Here is a 17,252-nt window from a genome sequence, read left to right on the forward strand (position 1 = left end):
TCCGCTTGACGTCCCGGTTTCCTTGCCTATAGAGTTCAACCACGAATCGTTTAGAACTCTTTTCATATCACATAACGCATATTTGCCATAATATTCAAAATATGCGTTTTAGTTTAAATTTCCTTCATTTAACTTTCTTTTAGGCATTTCTACAAACACCTAAAGGGCATTATTTCACACGATTTACAATCAAGTTCATAACTTGTCATTTAGCCAAGATTAAACATCAATTAGGCAAGTTCATGTCAAATTTTCACATCAATAAATCTGAATTTACTTCATAGAGTTCAAAATACACTAGAATGATAACTATAATCCTAGTGGTTAACATGTTTTTACAAAACCCACTAATCACCTACACTGGTGATTATGGAATTCACAAGGAATGAGCAAAATTCCCATAAGCTAATGACTAGGGTTTATTCCTAGACACTATTTCATTCCAAATTCATCCAAACAACAATCATGCAACACTAATTTCGAATTCATATGTTCACCTAGAGTTCAAGATGGAATTATTCAATGAAATTCTACATACCTTATGATCCCTTTACTAAGGAGATCACTAATCTTTGCTTGGATTTCGTTTTGGAACCGATTTAGGCCTTCAATTTGGACAATTTTGCATGAACTAGGGTTTGGTGGAGAGCTCTTGGTCGCCCACTGTGTTTAGTCGAACCAGACACACACACCAGTGTGTGTTTGGGTTTTAATTTTTTTGTTTTAATCAAACTTGTTTCAAATTTGACACCTTTAACCCTCCAACTATCATTAGGTTTTTATTTTAGGTGTTTTTAACCCACTAACATGTTACTACAAGACTTTCCCCTAACTAGGTTATTTTTATTCCTAGTTAGTTCACTTTGTTTATTACAAACATTATATTTATAATAAAAGGTTTATATTTTCGGGGTGTTACACTTCTATAAAGGAAGCCTTCTATGTTGTTTCAAGAGAAGAATCTCACATAAATTCAAACAACTTTTCTGAAAAAAATCTCTAATAATCCTGTTGGCTTTGCTGTTAAAACCAGTCAATCTTTTGATTCAAAAAAGAAAAATGTTAGACCCCCTAACCCAAATCTTAAATGCTCACATTGTAACAAGACTGGACACACTGTTGAAAGATGTTATGAACTGGTTGGTTACCCCTCTTGGATGAAATCTAAATCAAGTGGTAATAAGGGAGGCAGGGTTAGTAATAATGTGGTTGTTGATACGTCTGAAACTGCTTCATCGTCTACTGTGAATGGTTTAACAAATGAATAGATTGTGCAATTACTTGGCTTGTTGAATGATAAGTCCAGAAGTGAAACTCAAGGCAGTAACTTTGCTGGTAGGTCTAATTACGTTTGTTTTAACAGTTATACTAATGGCTTTAAACCTACATGTGACTTTAAACCTGCTTATTGTTTTTCCAACTTTGGAAATAATGGGAAAAAGGCGGGGTGGATAATTGATTCAGGGGCAAATCAACACATGATTACGGATGACACTAATCTTATAAATCAAATGGATGTTATAGAATATAACATCAAAGTCAAACATCCCAATGGGACAAGTGCTTTAGTAACTAAGATTGGTGATGTTAAACTAAGTGATAAGGTTATCTTATATGATGTGTTTGTTATTCCCGATTATTGTGTCAATCTTGTTTCTGTTCATAAACTTGCCAAAGACTGCAATCTGACTGTTTCCTTTGATGAACATAATTGTTATATTCAGGACTCTCAAACAAAGAAAGTCCTGGTGACTGGTAGTCAGCTTGATGGTCTGCACTTTTGTGGTAGTTCTACTATGTCTAACAAGGTGTATAATGCTAGTCTTGATGTTAATCTTTGGCATGCTAGATTAGGACACCCTGCTGAACCTGTGTTGCATGATTTAAAAGACAAACTAGATATTAAAAAGGATACTAAATTTGAACCTTGTGAAACATGTCATAGGGCAAAATAGCATAGGGAACCGTTTCCTTTAAGTGATCATAAGACTAAGTCTTTAGGAAATCTTGTGCATCTTGATGTATGGGGTCCCTATAGGGTTCAAAACAGGGATGACACTAGATATTTCCTAACAGTGGTTGATGATTACACACGAGTTGTTTGGGTCTACCTTATGAAAAATAAAGATGAAGTGTTTTACAATATAAAAGGATTCTTCAGCATGCTTAAAACCCAATTTAGTAAACATATTAAAACGTTCAGAACTGATAATGGTACTGAGTTTATAAACAAACAAATGAAAGAATTTTGTTACAATAATGGTATTATTCATCAAACCTCGTGTGTCCATACTCCACAACAAAATGGGATAGTTGAAAGGAAACATAGGCACCTTTTAAATGTTGCTAGAGCATTATTGTTTCAAGCCGGATTTCCTCTTAAATTCTGGTCTGAGTGTATCCTAACTGCTACCTATTTGATTAATAGGACTCCGGCTTCTGTCTTAAATGGTAGGTCTCCTTATGAACTTGTGTTTGGCTTTGCTCCTATGTTGCGTCAGGTGAGGAATGTTGGGTGTCTTTGTTTTAGCACTGTTTTATACAATTCTGATAAGTTTAATAGTCATGTTGAAAAATGTGTTTTAGTTGGATATTCTAATGAGAAAAAAGGGTATAAACTATGGAGTCTAGATCAAAGAGTTATGTTTTATTCTAGGGATGTCAGATTTTATGAATCTGTTTTCCCGTTTAAAGAAAAGAAAACCTTCTTTGATCCAGATCCTGAAGTTAATACCTTTAATTTTTTTTACTTATTTGATCAAAATGACACCCAAAACTCTAAATCTGACTCTACTCCCTATGATGATAACACAAGCATGAATCCTGAAGTTCTTAATCACTCTCAGCAACCTGTTAATAACTCTGACGATACTTTAGGAAGGGCTGGTATACAGCAACCAAGTGATGTTGAGTTAGAAACTGGTAGGGTTGAGACTGATTTAGACGTTGAGGAAAACATAAGCAATTCTGAGGGAGATAATATAGGGCAACCTAGTAGTGTTTTGAGGAAATCTTCTAGGAATGTAAAATTTCCATCTAAACTTGATGACTTTGTTATTGATGGTAAAGTTAAATATGGTCTGGAAAAGGTGTTGAATTATGCTAATCTTGATTCTGAAAGTATGTGTTTTGCCTCTATGCTTAATAAGAGTTGTGAACCAAAAAACTATTTTGAAGCTAAATCTGATAACAATTGGGTTAGTGCCATGAATGACGAATTAGAAGCCTTACACATGAATGATACTTGGGAAATAGTCGACTTACCTCCCAATAGGAAAGCTATAGGATGTAAATGGATTTACAAAATCAAATATAAAGCCTCAGGCGAAATAGAAAGGTACAAGGCTAGACTTGTTGCTAAAGGTTTTAGTCAAAATGAGGGTATAGATTTTTTTTAAACCTTTTCACATGTTGTGAAAATGGTTAATGTTAGATGTGTTCTAACTATTGCTATTAACAATGGTTGGGATGTACATCAACTTGATATAAATAACGTCTTTTTATATGGTAATTTAAATGAAGAAGTTTATATGACCCTCCTGATGGTTATAATCCCAACCATGTTAATAAAGTTTGTAAGCTAAAAAAGTCCCTTTAGGGTCTTAAACAAGCTCCTCGGATGTGGAATGAGAAGCTTATTGAGATGTCTTGTGTGAACTTGGCTTTGAACAAAGTAAGTGTGACCACTCCATGTTTGTCAAAACAACTAAATTTGTGTTCATTGTGTTACTTGTTTATGTGGATGATATAGTCATAACTGGTAGTTGTTCTACTGAGATTTATAAAATTAAATCCCTTCTTAAAACTAAGGTTTTAATTAAGGATTTGGGAATGTTAAAATATTTCCTTGGGATTAAGGTTTTAAAAACCAAAGATGGCTTATGTTTATCTCAAAGGAAATATTGTCTTGACCTTCTTGTTGAATTTGGTTTGACTGGGTGTAAACCAGTTAATAGTCCCATTGAACCTAATCATATTTTAACCCATTTATGTGAAAAAAATAATCAAACTTTACATGATATTTCCGTTTATAAAAAATTAGTGCGAAAACTAATATATCTTTCTCACACTAGACCAGGTATTGCCTATTTGGTTCAACTAGGATAAAGACCCGCGCGCGTTGTGCCGCGGGGCTTTTTGAGTGAACACATAATACGATGCTAAAGAACCATAGCAAAAAGCAAACACATATTTATAAATTTCAGTTCGTGCAAACTGTAATCAAGTGCAGGTCAATGAAATGGGCTAGATCAAAAATATTAATGTTACAAAATCATAACAAAAACCAAGCATAAATTTATAAACTGTAGGGTTCTTGCAAATAGGGATGAGCTCGGTACCGACCGGTACGCAACCGAAAGTACCGGTACCGAAAATCCCCAAAAGTGGGTAGCGGTACCGAATATACCTGGTACGGTACGATTCATTACCGAACCAATACCGAAAATCTCAAAAGTCGGTACCGAATCGGTACCAAAAGTGTACCTGGTTCGGTGAGTGTAGATTTCTTAGCCACACAAGACCCCAATAATCCAATAACCCTTTTTATTCTGGTTAGGTTCACCAGGACCCTAATAACTCTTATCAAATCACAATATGAGTTGAAGGCCACATTCACTTAATTTCTACCTATAGCTACTAAAGTCACTGATTCATTGTCTCTTAGCTTTAGAACTAATATTATAATATCTATAGCTAGCAGTCGTATGTGTTAATCATGTAGCGATATACACGGAACGAACCGTTGTTTTCATAGGAAGCCCTCCATCCAACATCTCCCTCTTGATCATATGATGCTCCCTGTTGAAGCCCTCTGGTACACGTATCCCAACGATATAATGCTCATTCTCCCATTTCCCTTCTATTATCAAAGTGTCATACTCAAACCACAAATTCACATCCTATATCTCAAACACGGGCATGTTCAACGACACACACAACCCATCCATTACGTGGTGAACGACTTAATCTTCACCTATGGGCATGAATTATATCACATTATCTCAGTCCCATGTGAGCTCAAAAATTAAACGCATCTGAAACCAATTAACAAAATAGAAGTATACATATATAATAACTGAATTAATTTCTATTCTAATAGATCATAACATACCATAAACACAACATTACCACAGTAATTAAGTCAAGTCCTACATGTACCATGGAAACACCATCCGCATGTTCTTTTCGAGGATGGTGACCTTTTCATGCCAACTTCCACATCATCATGAATTCATGATTCTCCAACCTGAGACATCATGCTTATATGCTTGCAACTCCAATTTGCATTGTGAAGCATTGAGAAAATCAACTAATGAGATTGAAATAATGTTGAACAAAAATTTTGTTGCAGAAAATTACTTCAAAACTCAATGCAATGTTGTCATTAACAAATATGATGAGATATTGTTACATGTCATCCACTTTTCACTACACTTGGAGCATTAATTTCCATTTCAGCATATTGATAAACAACAATTTATATCGCAAACCCAATGATTTCTTCAAATCATTCAGAGTACATGAAGTAGCATGTTGAGCAGCAACAATAAATCTCATTGAGGCAAAGTCATCTTCAGCAAATAAATAGAATAAACAATATGCCAAGATGAAACAACTCATCCACATTTCATATAATTGAGTTGAACCCAACTCTAAAGCACCTTCACTCAACATACAGAAACAAATAAATTTTATCTATCTCATCTATATATAAATATGGGCACCTCTTATTTTAATTTTCTTTTCTTTAATTCGAGTCCGATCCCTGTTCAAATCAACAAAGCTATCTACACATTTGTGATGAAATAAGTCAAATTTTGATATCAAAAGTACGATTAATTGTGTAAACATATAATGCCACATGTTGAACCACAAATTCATGTCAATCTCAAAGTATTTATAGGAAAGTCAAGAGAACTACCTGGCTAAAAAAATCAAAATTCAGACCCAATTTTTGTCTCAAAGAATAAAATAACAAAAAAAGGTATACCTTCCCAAAGAATTCAACAGCTCTTTCGCTGTTCACCAATAAAGTATGCTTTCACCTTCAAATCCGCTTCTTTCAAGATGCATACACTTTTCTTTGTCACAAAAAAAAAACGACATTACAATGTGTGTTACGATAGGAAATGAAATAACTCAAATAATTGGATCGGTTAGTGTGTAGGTGTAGCAGAACGGAATGAACCGAGATTGAGGTAGATTAAATGAGATCAAACTTACGGTGAAATCCCCAATCACCCACTTACGAATCCAGTTAAAAAGCTTCAAAACAAAAGCCCTAAATCAGAATCAACTAACAAACGTTCGAAACAGCCAAAAGAATCTGACTATAGGCAAAATCAAACAAAGAAACAGAGAATATATGGTGCAAAATTCAGTAGGAATCAAGCTAGCGTTCATCAAACTTACCTTAACTACGTCGATCTACACCACCGGAGATCCGTCACCATCATGAGATTTCTTAGTCTCCACTTAGTGGGTTGAGGCCTACCACGCGACGGAGCTCGGCCAATTGCCGGAAAATCGCCGACTATGTTTCTTTCGGTCTCTACCGTGAAAACTTCGAAGGAAACTGGAAAATAAACTGACTTTATCTGTCAAACTCTTGTGTTGACAGAGAGAATAGAAAAGGGTTTTGGGAGGGATGCACGTGTATGAAGCACAATCAGATATCAATTTTTTTTTGAAAAACACCCAAAGTCAAGGGTACAACTACCCTTAGCTTGAAGTTGTTGCTTATTAATAAGGTTTCAATATCTAAGTCAATATATTCATAGTCCCACTAATGCTCATTCTAAAATCGCTTTAAGACTTTTAAGATATCTTAAGGGCTCTCCTGGGAAAGGTTTATTATTTAAAAAGGGGGACTCCTTGGAGCTTAAGTCCTTTGCTGATTTTGACTGGGGCAAATGCGTAAACTCTAGGAAATCTATCACAGGTTTCTCTATCTTCTTAGGTAACTCTCTTATTTCATGGAAAAGCAAAAAGCAGTCTACCATTTTTAGATCTTCTGTTGAGGCAGAATATCGTGCTATGTGTGTTGCGACAAGTGAAATCATTTGGCTCCTTAACATTTTAAATGAACTTAAAATTGACGCCAAACTTCTTGTCTCTCATTTTTGTGATAATACAGCTGCTAATCCTGTTTTTCACGATCGTACAAAGCAATTTGAAACTAATCTCTTCTTTTTAAGAGAAAAAAATTCAAAATGTGTTATTAAAACTGTTGGTGTCGCGTCTGAAGATCAAACGGCAGATGTGTTTACAAAAGGGCTGCTCGTTCAAGCTCATGACAAGGTTTGTGATAAACTTGGCCTGTTTAACTGTTTTGCATATTGAATTGAGGGGGGTGTTAATATATACATAATATTCCTTCTGTCCAATTCAATATTTTCCTTTATTGTGCCTTTCAATTTAATCCTTTCCTTTTTTTATTTGCATGTTACCGTTACTGCTTTTTTTATGGGCTTTTAAGAGTTTGGTGGGCTGTTGTAACACCTCGTAAAATCATGTCCAATAACGTGTTGACACGTGTCCCTAATCCTAATTATGTCAAATGTTGACTAGGAGGGACTATTATTGCCAAACAATGAAAACTTTGAATATGCAAGGACTAAAAGTGTCAAGATGCTTAAACTAAGCCTCTGAGTGACCTTATATGGTGTTCGTATTCTTTTAATAAGCCACTTCTTGGATAAACGAAACTGTTTGCAATATAATTCAAAAGTTTGTGCATTGAAGGGTTAAAAGCGTCAACATGTTAATTCTTATCTCTGAGTGACCTTTTAACGAATCGAGCGCTTCATGATGTACGCTCATACTCTCGTGAATGCCTATATTGGCCGTTTAGGGCTTTTATGCCATTAAACGATAATACGCACAAGTTTGCGCGTTAAAAGGGTTTAAAGTGTCAACATGCTTAAATTATACCTCTAAGTGGACTTTTTACGAAACCCAAAGCTTAACGATGTTCGATTACACTCCCGGGAATATTTATAACCTATCTCAAAGATCAAAATGCCAAATATAAAACTTAAAATGGCTTAGAGGGGCTTATTATGTCAGAAATGAAACATATTTTGAGTTTTAGAGAACCGGGGACCAAAGTTGACGAATTTCAAAACCTGGTGGGGGGGTCCTAGCGTCGCGCGACCACCACCCCTGTTTCTTGTCGCGTGACACGACGGCGTCAGTTACGCAGAATCCAACTTACAGCTGCAGGTTCTTCCTTGCAGCCCATACATACCACTCCTTTGCTCACAAAATCGAACACTAGGGATCTTAGCTGGTTTTTAACATTTGGAGTGATCTTAGAAGCCCCCTAAACACTTGGCATGATTCTAGAATGTCCCCAAACACTATAAATAGAGGTGATCATCCACCTTCAAACCTTGCACCTTTCATTATTTCTCTTTATCTTCTCCTATGGAAGTTCCTTAGCAATTGGGAGCATCCCTCTGAGTTCTATTAAGTCCCTAGGACCACTTGTAAGTGTTCCTTTCGTGACTAGTACTTTTATTAGGCTTTTAAAGCCGAAAAGTCAAGCGTTTACGATAAACGCTTTGACTTTTAGTTAGACCTTAAACGGTCAAGCCATTGTTCGCAACGAACATGGCTACGTGATCGTAATTAGGTAGGTGTTAATCCCTCAAAAGGGCACCTCCTAAGAATCACGTTTTCTTGGTCAATTGACGAGTCAACGTAATATTAATTTAAAAAGTCAACAGGTCAATTTTTTTAAATAATTGCGATATGAGTTTAGAAGTGTTCTAAAATATGTTTTATCACTTAACAACTCGGTAATAATTATTAGAGCATGTGTAAACATGTTTGGCTCGTCAAATTCCAGTTTTAGGGTCTGTTCGCAACTGAAAGTCGCGAAGTTTGACATCTGCGTTGACTTTCGATTATAAACCGAATTAGACTAGTATGCTACTGATTTAAAGTTCCGTTACGATCGTATTATGATATAGTATAACCCTATAAGGTTATATTACACAATCGGGTTACTAATCTGAGTTTATGCGCATGTTCCGTTATTATGTCGTACTTTGACTAATATGCCCTTTTGTTTAAAAATAAGGTTAAATGTAAATGAGCATGCAAATGAGTTAGGTACTGATAAGTAAACTGAGTAAACCTAATTTTAGCATAAAACTCATTACCTACTAATATGATATTATAATTAGGATTATTTGGGATGCTAAGTCAGATTGTAAATTGAGTTTAACTTCAAATTCGTATACAATGCCGATAAATGACGATAATGCCCTTATGGCACATAAAATGGTTTTTAAGCATAATATTCAAACCAAACCTTTTGCTTACTGATATGTTATGACAAATAAAATATTTTAACTATTCAAAGCTGGTCATAACATCAGATTTCATAAACCATCGCATAAATCGTCATTTAGCGACATTAACGCCGTATAGGCGCGTAGTATAGTTTTAAACCATATTTATGAACCAATATTTGTTACCTACTGATTTTATAAACCACTTTAAATATTTTTACAGTAGGTATAAGTCTTAAACTCAGAATCTCAAATAAATTCTCAAAACTATGTGTGAAATGACCAAAATACCCCTACTGCGCATAGTTTGGTCTTAGAGCGTAAACCACACATATATTTGATATCCTACTGATATGATATCATAATTAAACCACTTTTATAGAATGTTTATGACCATGACATCAGTTTACTCGCAAGCTCCTTTTATAAATTGTAAAATTACCAAAATGCCCTTATGAGACATAGTTTGATTTTAAAACCTTAATGGGCATACAAGTTGATATAATACTGATATTATAACTTATTTAAAGTATATTGGCATATGGAACTTGTTCATGACTCGTCTGGTTACCCGTTATCGCTTATACGCGTACGGTTAGACTTACGTAACTAGTTTACATAAGTTTACCGAAAATGGGTTTAACCTTATCGTTTTGATCTCAAAATCCAGAATGTATTATGTTTACCCATATTATACAAGTCCTAGTGCTTGTGGGGTTTAAAATACATTCTATTCGGTATACGCTTAATCTAGCGAACCTTTTTAAGTATCGGGTCATGTCTAAAGGAACTACCTTTGGCCCGTATACATTCTAACAGATAATAAATCTGTTCATTCCAGACTATAGTACCCCCCAGATAATCGGACTTAGGTCAATATACTTAGACTTGCGGCTTTTTGTCAATATAGTCTTATTGATTTCAAGCTAGCAAAAAGGTAAATACGCTTGACTTATTTTAGTGTAAACTTGGGATGGCAATTATGCCTCTTGGGACTGTTATTACATAAGTAAGTCGCCTATGATTGCGCAAAAGTGTAAGAATATGGTTTAATCCGTTTACTTGATAATTATTATAATTGGGGGTTAATGATACCATGTCTAGACAACCCAATGGGTAAATCAAGCATATAATCTCGTAACAAGAATAATACCAAGATAGATTTAAAAGATCACCTACGGGTTACCTATATGTATAAACTCTTTTCGAAAAACTATTATTCCAAAAAGTCAGTTAATTGTATTTACCAGCTTTGGCTGACGTATTTTCAAAAGATTGAACAGCAGGTACCGAACCTTATTATAGGCTGGGATTACGGGTCGGCTAGAATGAAGGCTAAGGAATTTGCACTCCTGTCGCTTAAGGCCTATGATGTCTAAAGCTCTGTTTATTCAAATCCTGCCTGTGGGCTTGTATCGAACGCTTGTAATACTTTTATACATTCAAGCTTTATTTTAATGATTTTAATCCAATACTTCCGCTGCATATTATTATATTGTGATAACTGCTATCCAACTGTCACGATTGTGCCCTTCCGGGCCCACCAGAAATCGGGGTGTGACAGCTGCTGTTCTTTGGGCCGTGGTCGTTTAGGGCAGAAGCCCTTGCTCGTTATAAGGGGGCGCTGGCTTGGGTTCAAGAGTCATCATCAACAACCATTTCTTTGCAAGCTTATCTCTCTCAACAGAACCTTCTCTACGGTTCTTTTCAAGTCGTATGTTTAAGTGTCTCGAGATCTCGTTTTGATCTCTGGTTCTGTAACAGATCAGTCATTGATATGAGTTGTCTGTTTAAGCCGGTAACCTTGCCGGTTTCATTCTGTATCTGTTTGAAAACAATCACGCCGACTGGTGTCGTAATAAAGGTGTTTGTGTTCTTGATATCTTGTTCTTGACAGTTTCACTATCTGTTCACAAATGTTTTAGAATAGCTTGTTTTGAAAATTGTATCTTTGAACAAACTTAATCATTAGGACTGTTTAGGTAAGCAATTTAAACATTAAAATTAAAAAAAATATATAACTAACAACTAATATAACAAGTATTTCATTTCAAATGTAATAGTGACTCAAATCCGAATATGTTGAGGCAAATATTTGTGCAACTATTGTCGATCTGACTTTTAATGTAGGTGACTCATTCAGTCGGGATCCGTCTTCATGGTGGTGTAGTTGTTCTTCGTCTCTTCAAGTCAAGGGCATAAATTATATTGTAAAAAATATGTTCCGGGGGCTTCTGTCTCAATATATTAATATAAAGTGTATATCATATAGAGAATGTAACGAAATCATTGCGAGGAATTATTCAGAGAATAAGATCGTCAATCTTGCCATCACAATGCTCAATATGCACCTCTCTCCTTATATCATAAATAACTAGTGAGTGTTAATGTATTTAGTGGGCGAAATCTTGACCAGATTCTCCATAATTATGAGAAAGAGTTAGTGGGTTGACCACGTTTTAATGGGTTTAATCAATGCGGGTTTGTATCCGCTAGGCCGGTTTCTGAAATCAAGTATACTATACAAGTTTCCTAGTGTGGCATTATGTAGTGCTAGTTATGTTATGTGAACCTCACATTTCATTATCGTTGGTATGCAGTCTTGCACAATTTGCTAACGTATTCAACACTAGCGTAGTACCTTAATGTGGTCGAATATTTCAGCTTACCCTAGTGCAAGTCTTTCCAGGAGATTTAGGCCCTTGTTTTGTTGCATTGACAAGAATGTCCATCACGGATTCAAGGTTCAAGTATCGCCCGAAGGCTTCTTGTGAAATGCTTCTTTATAGCTCTGATGCTCGCTTAGGAGTCTTACACAGTGAACTAGGGCTTTCGAGGGATATGATTGGCTTTACTGATAGTTGTTCGGTCACAAGGGTGTAATTTCGTACTAGTCTCCCACTTTAATAGTGATAAACAATGTTAGTAGCTTTGAACTTAAATAACAAAAACTAATAAGCGAAATTTAAGTTTATATAAAAGTATAGTGAATGTTTTGTCAACATGTATATTAAATGATTAATCAAGTAATCAATACATCTATATATTTCACACTTCTAATGATACCAACCCAAAGTAACCCAAATAGAAACATGTTATATGAAAAATGATTAGAAAAACAATCCAAACTCAACTGATATAAACAGTTGAGAGTACATGACTAGTAGGGATGGGATCGATATTGGTATCATGCTGAACTGGTAACATACCACCTAGTACCGATACAATATTTTAGCTGAACCAAAACGGAATACCGTACCGAGTGTGTTAGGCCGGTACCAATATGAAACGGTACCCTTAAAAGTACCAAATAGTTATCATAATTCGTACCACATAGCACCAATGTCAAAATTGAGTTAAATTCAAAATCGAATACCTAGTTGGCCGGTACCCTATTGATACGGCACACGTATTTCTCATTCGTAAACATGAGGGGTTATTTTTGAACAACTTTTACAGTTGAAATCGAACCCAAAAACTGGCTATCAACAGGCTGGTCTAGCTATTTCCCAAGATCTCCTCAAATTCAAACATCTTCAGTGATTTCTTCAAATCAAACTCACGAAACTCGAATTGAACTAAGAACAAATCACAGGAACAATGAGTGTAATCGAAATTCTAACTCGAGTTGATGCAATTTGCAAGAAATACGACAAATACGACGTCGAAAAGCAGAGAGATCTCAACATCTCCGGTGACGACGCCTTCGCTAGGCTCTACGCCACCGTAGAATCCGACATTGAAACCGCTCTTCAGGTAATGTATATATATAGATCTGTATGTATTCGTTTCGATACCTAGGGTTTCTAGTTTATCGTGTTTAACAAGTTATAATGTTGATTAATTGTATTCAGAAAGCGGAGACAGCTAAGAATGAGAAAAATAGAGCTTCTGTGGTGGCGATTAATGCGGAGATACGACGCACTAAGGCTAAGTTACTGGAAGAAGTTCCTAAGTTGCAGCGATTGGCTATGAAGAAGGTTTGTTGATTGTGTGTACATTGCATGTGAAGTGAAATATATGAATATTTAGGGCAAAATGTTCAAGTGTATATTGGATGTATGCACAATTAGGTGGAAATTAGGGTGTATGACATGTTTTAGTCCTATCTGGGAGACTTTTCAACTATGCTGAATGAAGTTTTGGATATCAATTCTAGGGCTGTAAACGAATCGAACGAACACAAACGAGTTACGAGGCCATGTTCGTGTTTGTTTGTTTGTTAAGGAAATGCAGATGTTTGTGAACTGTTCGCGAACACATGTCGAACAGAAGTTTATGTTCGTGTTCGTTTGTTAAGGAATTTTAGTTGTTTGTGAACACTGGTCACGAACGCAAACGAACATTAAAATTGAAATAAGAAAACAGCATTAACCTTAAACATCCAACACAAGTAGTCAAATACAACTACTAAGTGAAAAATCAAGAATTCAAGACACAAGAAGTCTACTACAAGCACCATACGATAAATCAAGTTTAGCTAACTTAAGACATAATTATCTAAAAATGTCTTTAGTGTCCAAGTTTAGATAAGGGTTTACATTTTACTATTTTTTGTATGGGAGGGAAAGTGAAATATTAAAAAACATTAAAAAAAACTTTTAACAAATTAACATAAACAAACGAACACGAACGAATATGAACGGACGTAAATGAACATATTACCGAACGTTCACGAACGCAGTTGAACGAATGGGACCTTTGTGTTCGTTCATTTAGTTAATAGAACAGAATATCTTGTTCGTGTTCGTTCATTAACTAAACGAACGAACATAAACGAACTTCCTTCCGAACGGTTCACGAACTGTTCGCTTAACGTTCAGTTCGTTTACAGCCCTAATCAATTCTATAACAGGTGAAAGGACTTGCCCCGGAAGAGTTTGCAGCTCGTAATGATTTGGTTCAGGCACTTCCTGATAGGATTCAGGCAATACCTGATGGGGGTGCTGCTGCACCCAAACAGACCGGAGGTTGGGCTGCGTCAGCATCTCGTACGAATAATATCAAGTTTGATTCAGGTGATCTGTTGGTTCAGTTTGGCGGATGGATATTACATTTTGTTTGATTCTATAGTGATTGGTTAGTGGTTGCTTTATTTCGTTCTACTAATAGACTTCTTGTGATGCATGAATTTCGTAGATGGACGATTTGACGATGAATACTTCCAGCAAAGTGAAGAGTCAAGCCAGTTCAGGAATGAATATGAAATGAGAAAGATGAAGCAGGCTTGTATTTGTCTTTCTGTTTTCTGTGTTATATCATATCAAAGCTCCTAGGCTGTAACCGTTTTCATCTGTTCCAATTTTATATAGGATCAAGGCTTGGATATGATATCAGAAGGTCTAGATACTTTGAAAAACATGGCACAGGATATGAACGAGGTTTTATATCTTCTACTTAAACTACATCTTGTTTGAATCGGTTACAAAATTAATCTTTTTATATTATATAACGTACGCAGGAAGTAGACAGACAGGTTCCATTGATGGATGAAATAGATGACAAGGTTGGAATATTTCCGATTTCACCCTCATTCTTCTTATTTTAAATTTAAGTAATTATTTGGTTTTTAATGTATTTTTAATTGTGGTATTTCAGGTGGATAAGGCGACTTCAGACCTTAGGAATACGAATGTTAGACTTAAGCACACTGTTCATCAGGTGATTAAAGTGACACAATAAAGAATTTTTTTTTTTAATATCATCATTATTGTGGATTCCGTGATTAGATCTAACACAAATGATCCTTTCCCGTGTTATTGTGCTGACAGCTGAGGTCTAGTCGAAACTTCTGTATTGATATTATATTACTGTGTATAATTCTGGGAATTGCAGCCTACTTATACAAGTAAGTTCGATACCCTTTTTCCTCCGCACATTATTATTTGTTAGAAGTGCAAACATAAAGAAAAGTTTAAATAAAACGCACATCCGTTAAGTCTAGTTCAGTTGCTGTTTCTAATACAACATATTGACTACCATTTGATCTTTTCTTGCAGCGTTTTGAAGTGAAAATTTGTGAAGGTAATGAAATTTGCATTCAATGTACACCTTTGATGATCAACTTATGCTTTATATGTTCATTACACAACTTATTTCTATCATTTTCAAGTATAATAACATATATCGTTTCCACTTATTTGCATCGTTGGCCTATTACATTCCTGAGGGCAACCTTTAATAAGTAGTAATATTTACATGTGTTTTACATTAAAAAGCATTTTATCATCAAACTAGCAACGGTTGCTCTCAGAGCAAAATTTTTACAGGAACTGCTCGGGGAGCAACCGTAGCTTTTATATTCACACTCATGTACAAGTACTTGTTTTGTTCATCCATAACCTTATATTGTTCTTCTTCTTCGAGCCACTTCGTCACCTTACATGAAGGTCAGGTGATTAAGATCTTGATAAGCCATCATATAAGTCTGATAAGCGATACCCATCTCAGATTCAATACAGTTGTACAAACTCATCTCGTTTGTATCGACTGTTAAAGACCCGCTTTCGTCATTTTGATCTCTCGTGGCTTTAAACTTCTTGTTACACTCGATAAAACCCTTGTATTGACTTGTTTCTTTGCGCTTTCTATTATCGTTATATGGACCTTCAAACGAGTTTTTACTGTCTGAAAAACTGACGCTTGAAGACATAGTGTCGATGGAAGAGAAATCCAAGTGAGAATCGAATATGAAAGGTAACATGGGACAATCTTTGAATAGGTTTTCCCTCTTTAAGATGTCGAGATTTGAGTTTATGTCCGTAGGAATGACCGTTGACTTTTCTGGTTCTGGAACACGTTGACGATATCTATCTTGGTACAAGTTTCTTGGGGTACAAGTTTTCTGTCTCACTCGACAAAGTACCCAATCGTCCAACTGTAATCACCAACAAGAACGAAGAAAACCTAACCTTATTAGCAATCTGCATCATGTTTAAAGAATAGGTTTGCAAACTTACCCTCATCGATTCTTTCGGCTTGCTTGAACTGCAAGCAACTGAATCAAGCAATCTGTATTCATGCATGATCCAGTCTGTCTTATCCCCTCTTGGAGGTCTTCCTTTATAAAACACCAAAGCTTTCTTCACCCCGACGATATTCTCGTTACATAATCCCAAAATAGGTCTATCGGTTCCTGTTGCCTTCCAGTACCCCGACCCCGCCATTCTATTCGGCCTCACTCCGTTAGGATACTTTCTATCTCTCGGAGTGAAGAAATACCATTCATCTTCTCCAAACAAAGCTTTATCTATAACCAAACAAACCAAAACCAAAACCAAAATCAAATCAACCTCTGTGTGCGTGCACGTATATGAGAGGGAGATGGAGAAACTTACATGGAAGCTCCCATGGGTCGTACTTGTAAAGCTCGATTTCAGCAAAGATAGACGCCGGGAGGGTGGTTGAAGTAACTTTCTTCTGCAAATAGTGAACGATAAGTTCTTCGTCAGTGGGGTGAAACCGGAACCCTGGAGGAAGTTGTATGTCTAAATGTGAGGTGGTGTTGTCCATGGAAATCGAGATTTTCTTATTCGTTTTGTTGGAGGAAACTACTAGGCATATATATATACATATATATACAACTAGCATATGCATGTATGTAAAGTATGAATGCCCAAAATCCAAATCATATTTAATTATTTGTGGAGAGTTAAATTTCAAGAAAGGTGACATGAAAGCAACCTTCATATACATTGTTGACTTAGAATGTTCAGACATGTTTTGTTCCTTAAAAAGTACAACTAGTACAATCCAGGTATAATACTCAGAATATCAACTATAATATTTGGATTTTGACACGTTTTAGCCGGTCCGGCCTCTAGACTACCCGCTTTATCCGAAATGTATTTACCGGTTCAACCCAAAAATCTGAATTAAAAAGGTCCTTTTCTTGCCCTTATTTAAGGGGTAATGTTACGCGAGACATAATTATCGAAACCACGGGCTTGG

At 35.8% G+C, this 17,252-nt stretch overlaps 2 protein-coding genes and 1 long non-coding RNA gene across 5 annotated transcripts; 1 reads left to right on the plus strand and 2 right to left on the minus strand.

Annotated features, from left to right (window-relative positions):
* Nucleotides 1–4,528: 4,528 nt before the first annotated feature.
* On the minus strand, nt 4,529–6,733 carry LOC110898303. 3 transcript variants are annotated; one of them, XR_002569341.1, is made up of 4 exons: nt 6,415–6,733; nt 6,226–6,267; nt 5,114–6,078; nt 4,529–4,975 (listed from the first exon to the last, which is right to left on the minus strand). It is a non-coding gene; the product is annotated as an uncharacterized LOC110898303 (long non-coding RNA). The 3 variants fall into 3 exon arrangements; XR_002569339.1 differs by having other exon boundaries at nt 4,529–5,036; XR_002569340.1 differs by having other exon boundaries at nt 4,529–5,036; nt 5,114–6,083.
* Nucleotides 6,734–12,693: 5,960 nt separating this feature from the next.
* LOC110898305 (syntaxin-71) lies at nt 12,694–15,447 on the plus strand. Its single transcript, XM_022145064.2, has 9 exons — nt 12,694–13,058; nt 13,157–13,282; nt 14,158–14,320; nt 14,442–14,527; nt 14,615–14,683; nt 14,764–14,808; nt 14,901–14,963; nt 15,074–15,150; nt 15,302–15,447. The coding sequence occupies exons 1-9, from the start codon at nt 12,903–12,905 to the stop codon at nt 15,312–15,314; spliced, it is 798 nt and encodes a 265-aa protein (XP_022000756.1). The 5' UTR covers nt 12,694–12,902; the 3' UTR covers nt 15,315–15,447.
* Nucleotides 15,418–16,825, minus strand: LOC110898304 (NAC domain-containing protein 1). Its single transcript, XM_022145063.2, has 3 exons — nt 16,640–16,825; nt 16,262–16,551; nt 15,418–16,179 (listed from the first exon to the last, which is right to left on the minus strand). Exons 1-3 carry the CDS (start codon nt 16,812–16,814, stop codon nt 15,682–15,684), a joined length of 963 nt encoding a protein of 320 aa, XP_022000755.2. The 5' UTR covers nt 16,815–16,825; the 3' UTR covers nt 15,418–15,681.
* Between the last annotated feature and the right edge of the window lie 427 nt (nt 16,826–17,252).

Source organism: Helianthus annuus, chromosome 13, assembly GCF_002127325.2.
Source record: "Helianthus annuus cultivar XRQ/B chromosome 13, HanXRQr2.0-SUNRISE, whole genome shotgun sequence".
Classification (NCBI taxonomy): Eukaryota; Viridiplantae; Streptophyta; class Magnoliopsida; order Asterales; family Asteraceae; genus Helianthus; species Helianthus annuus.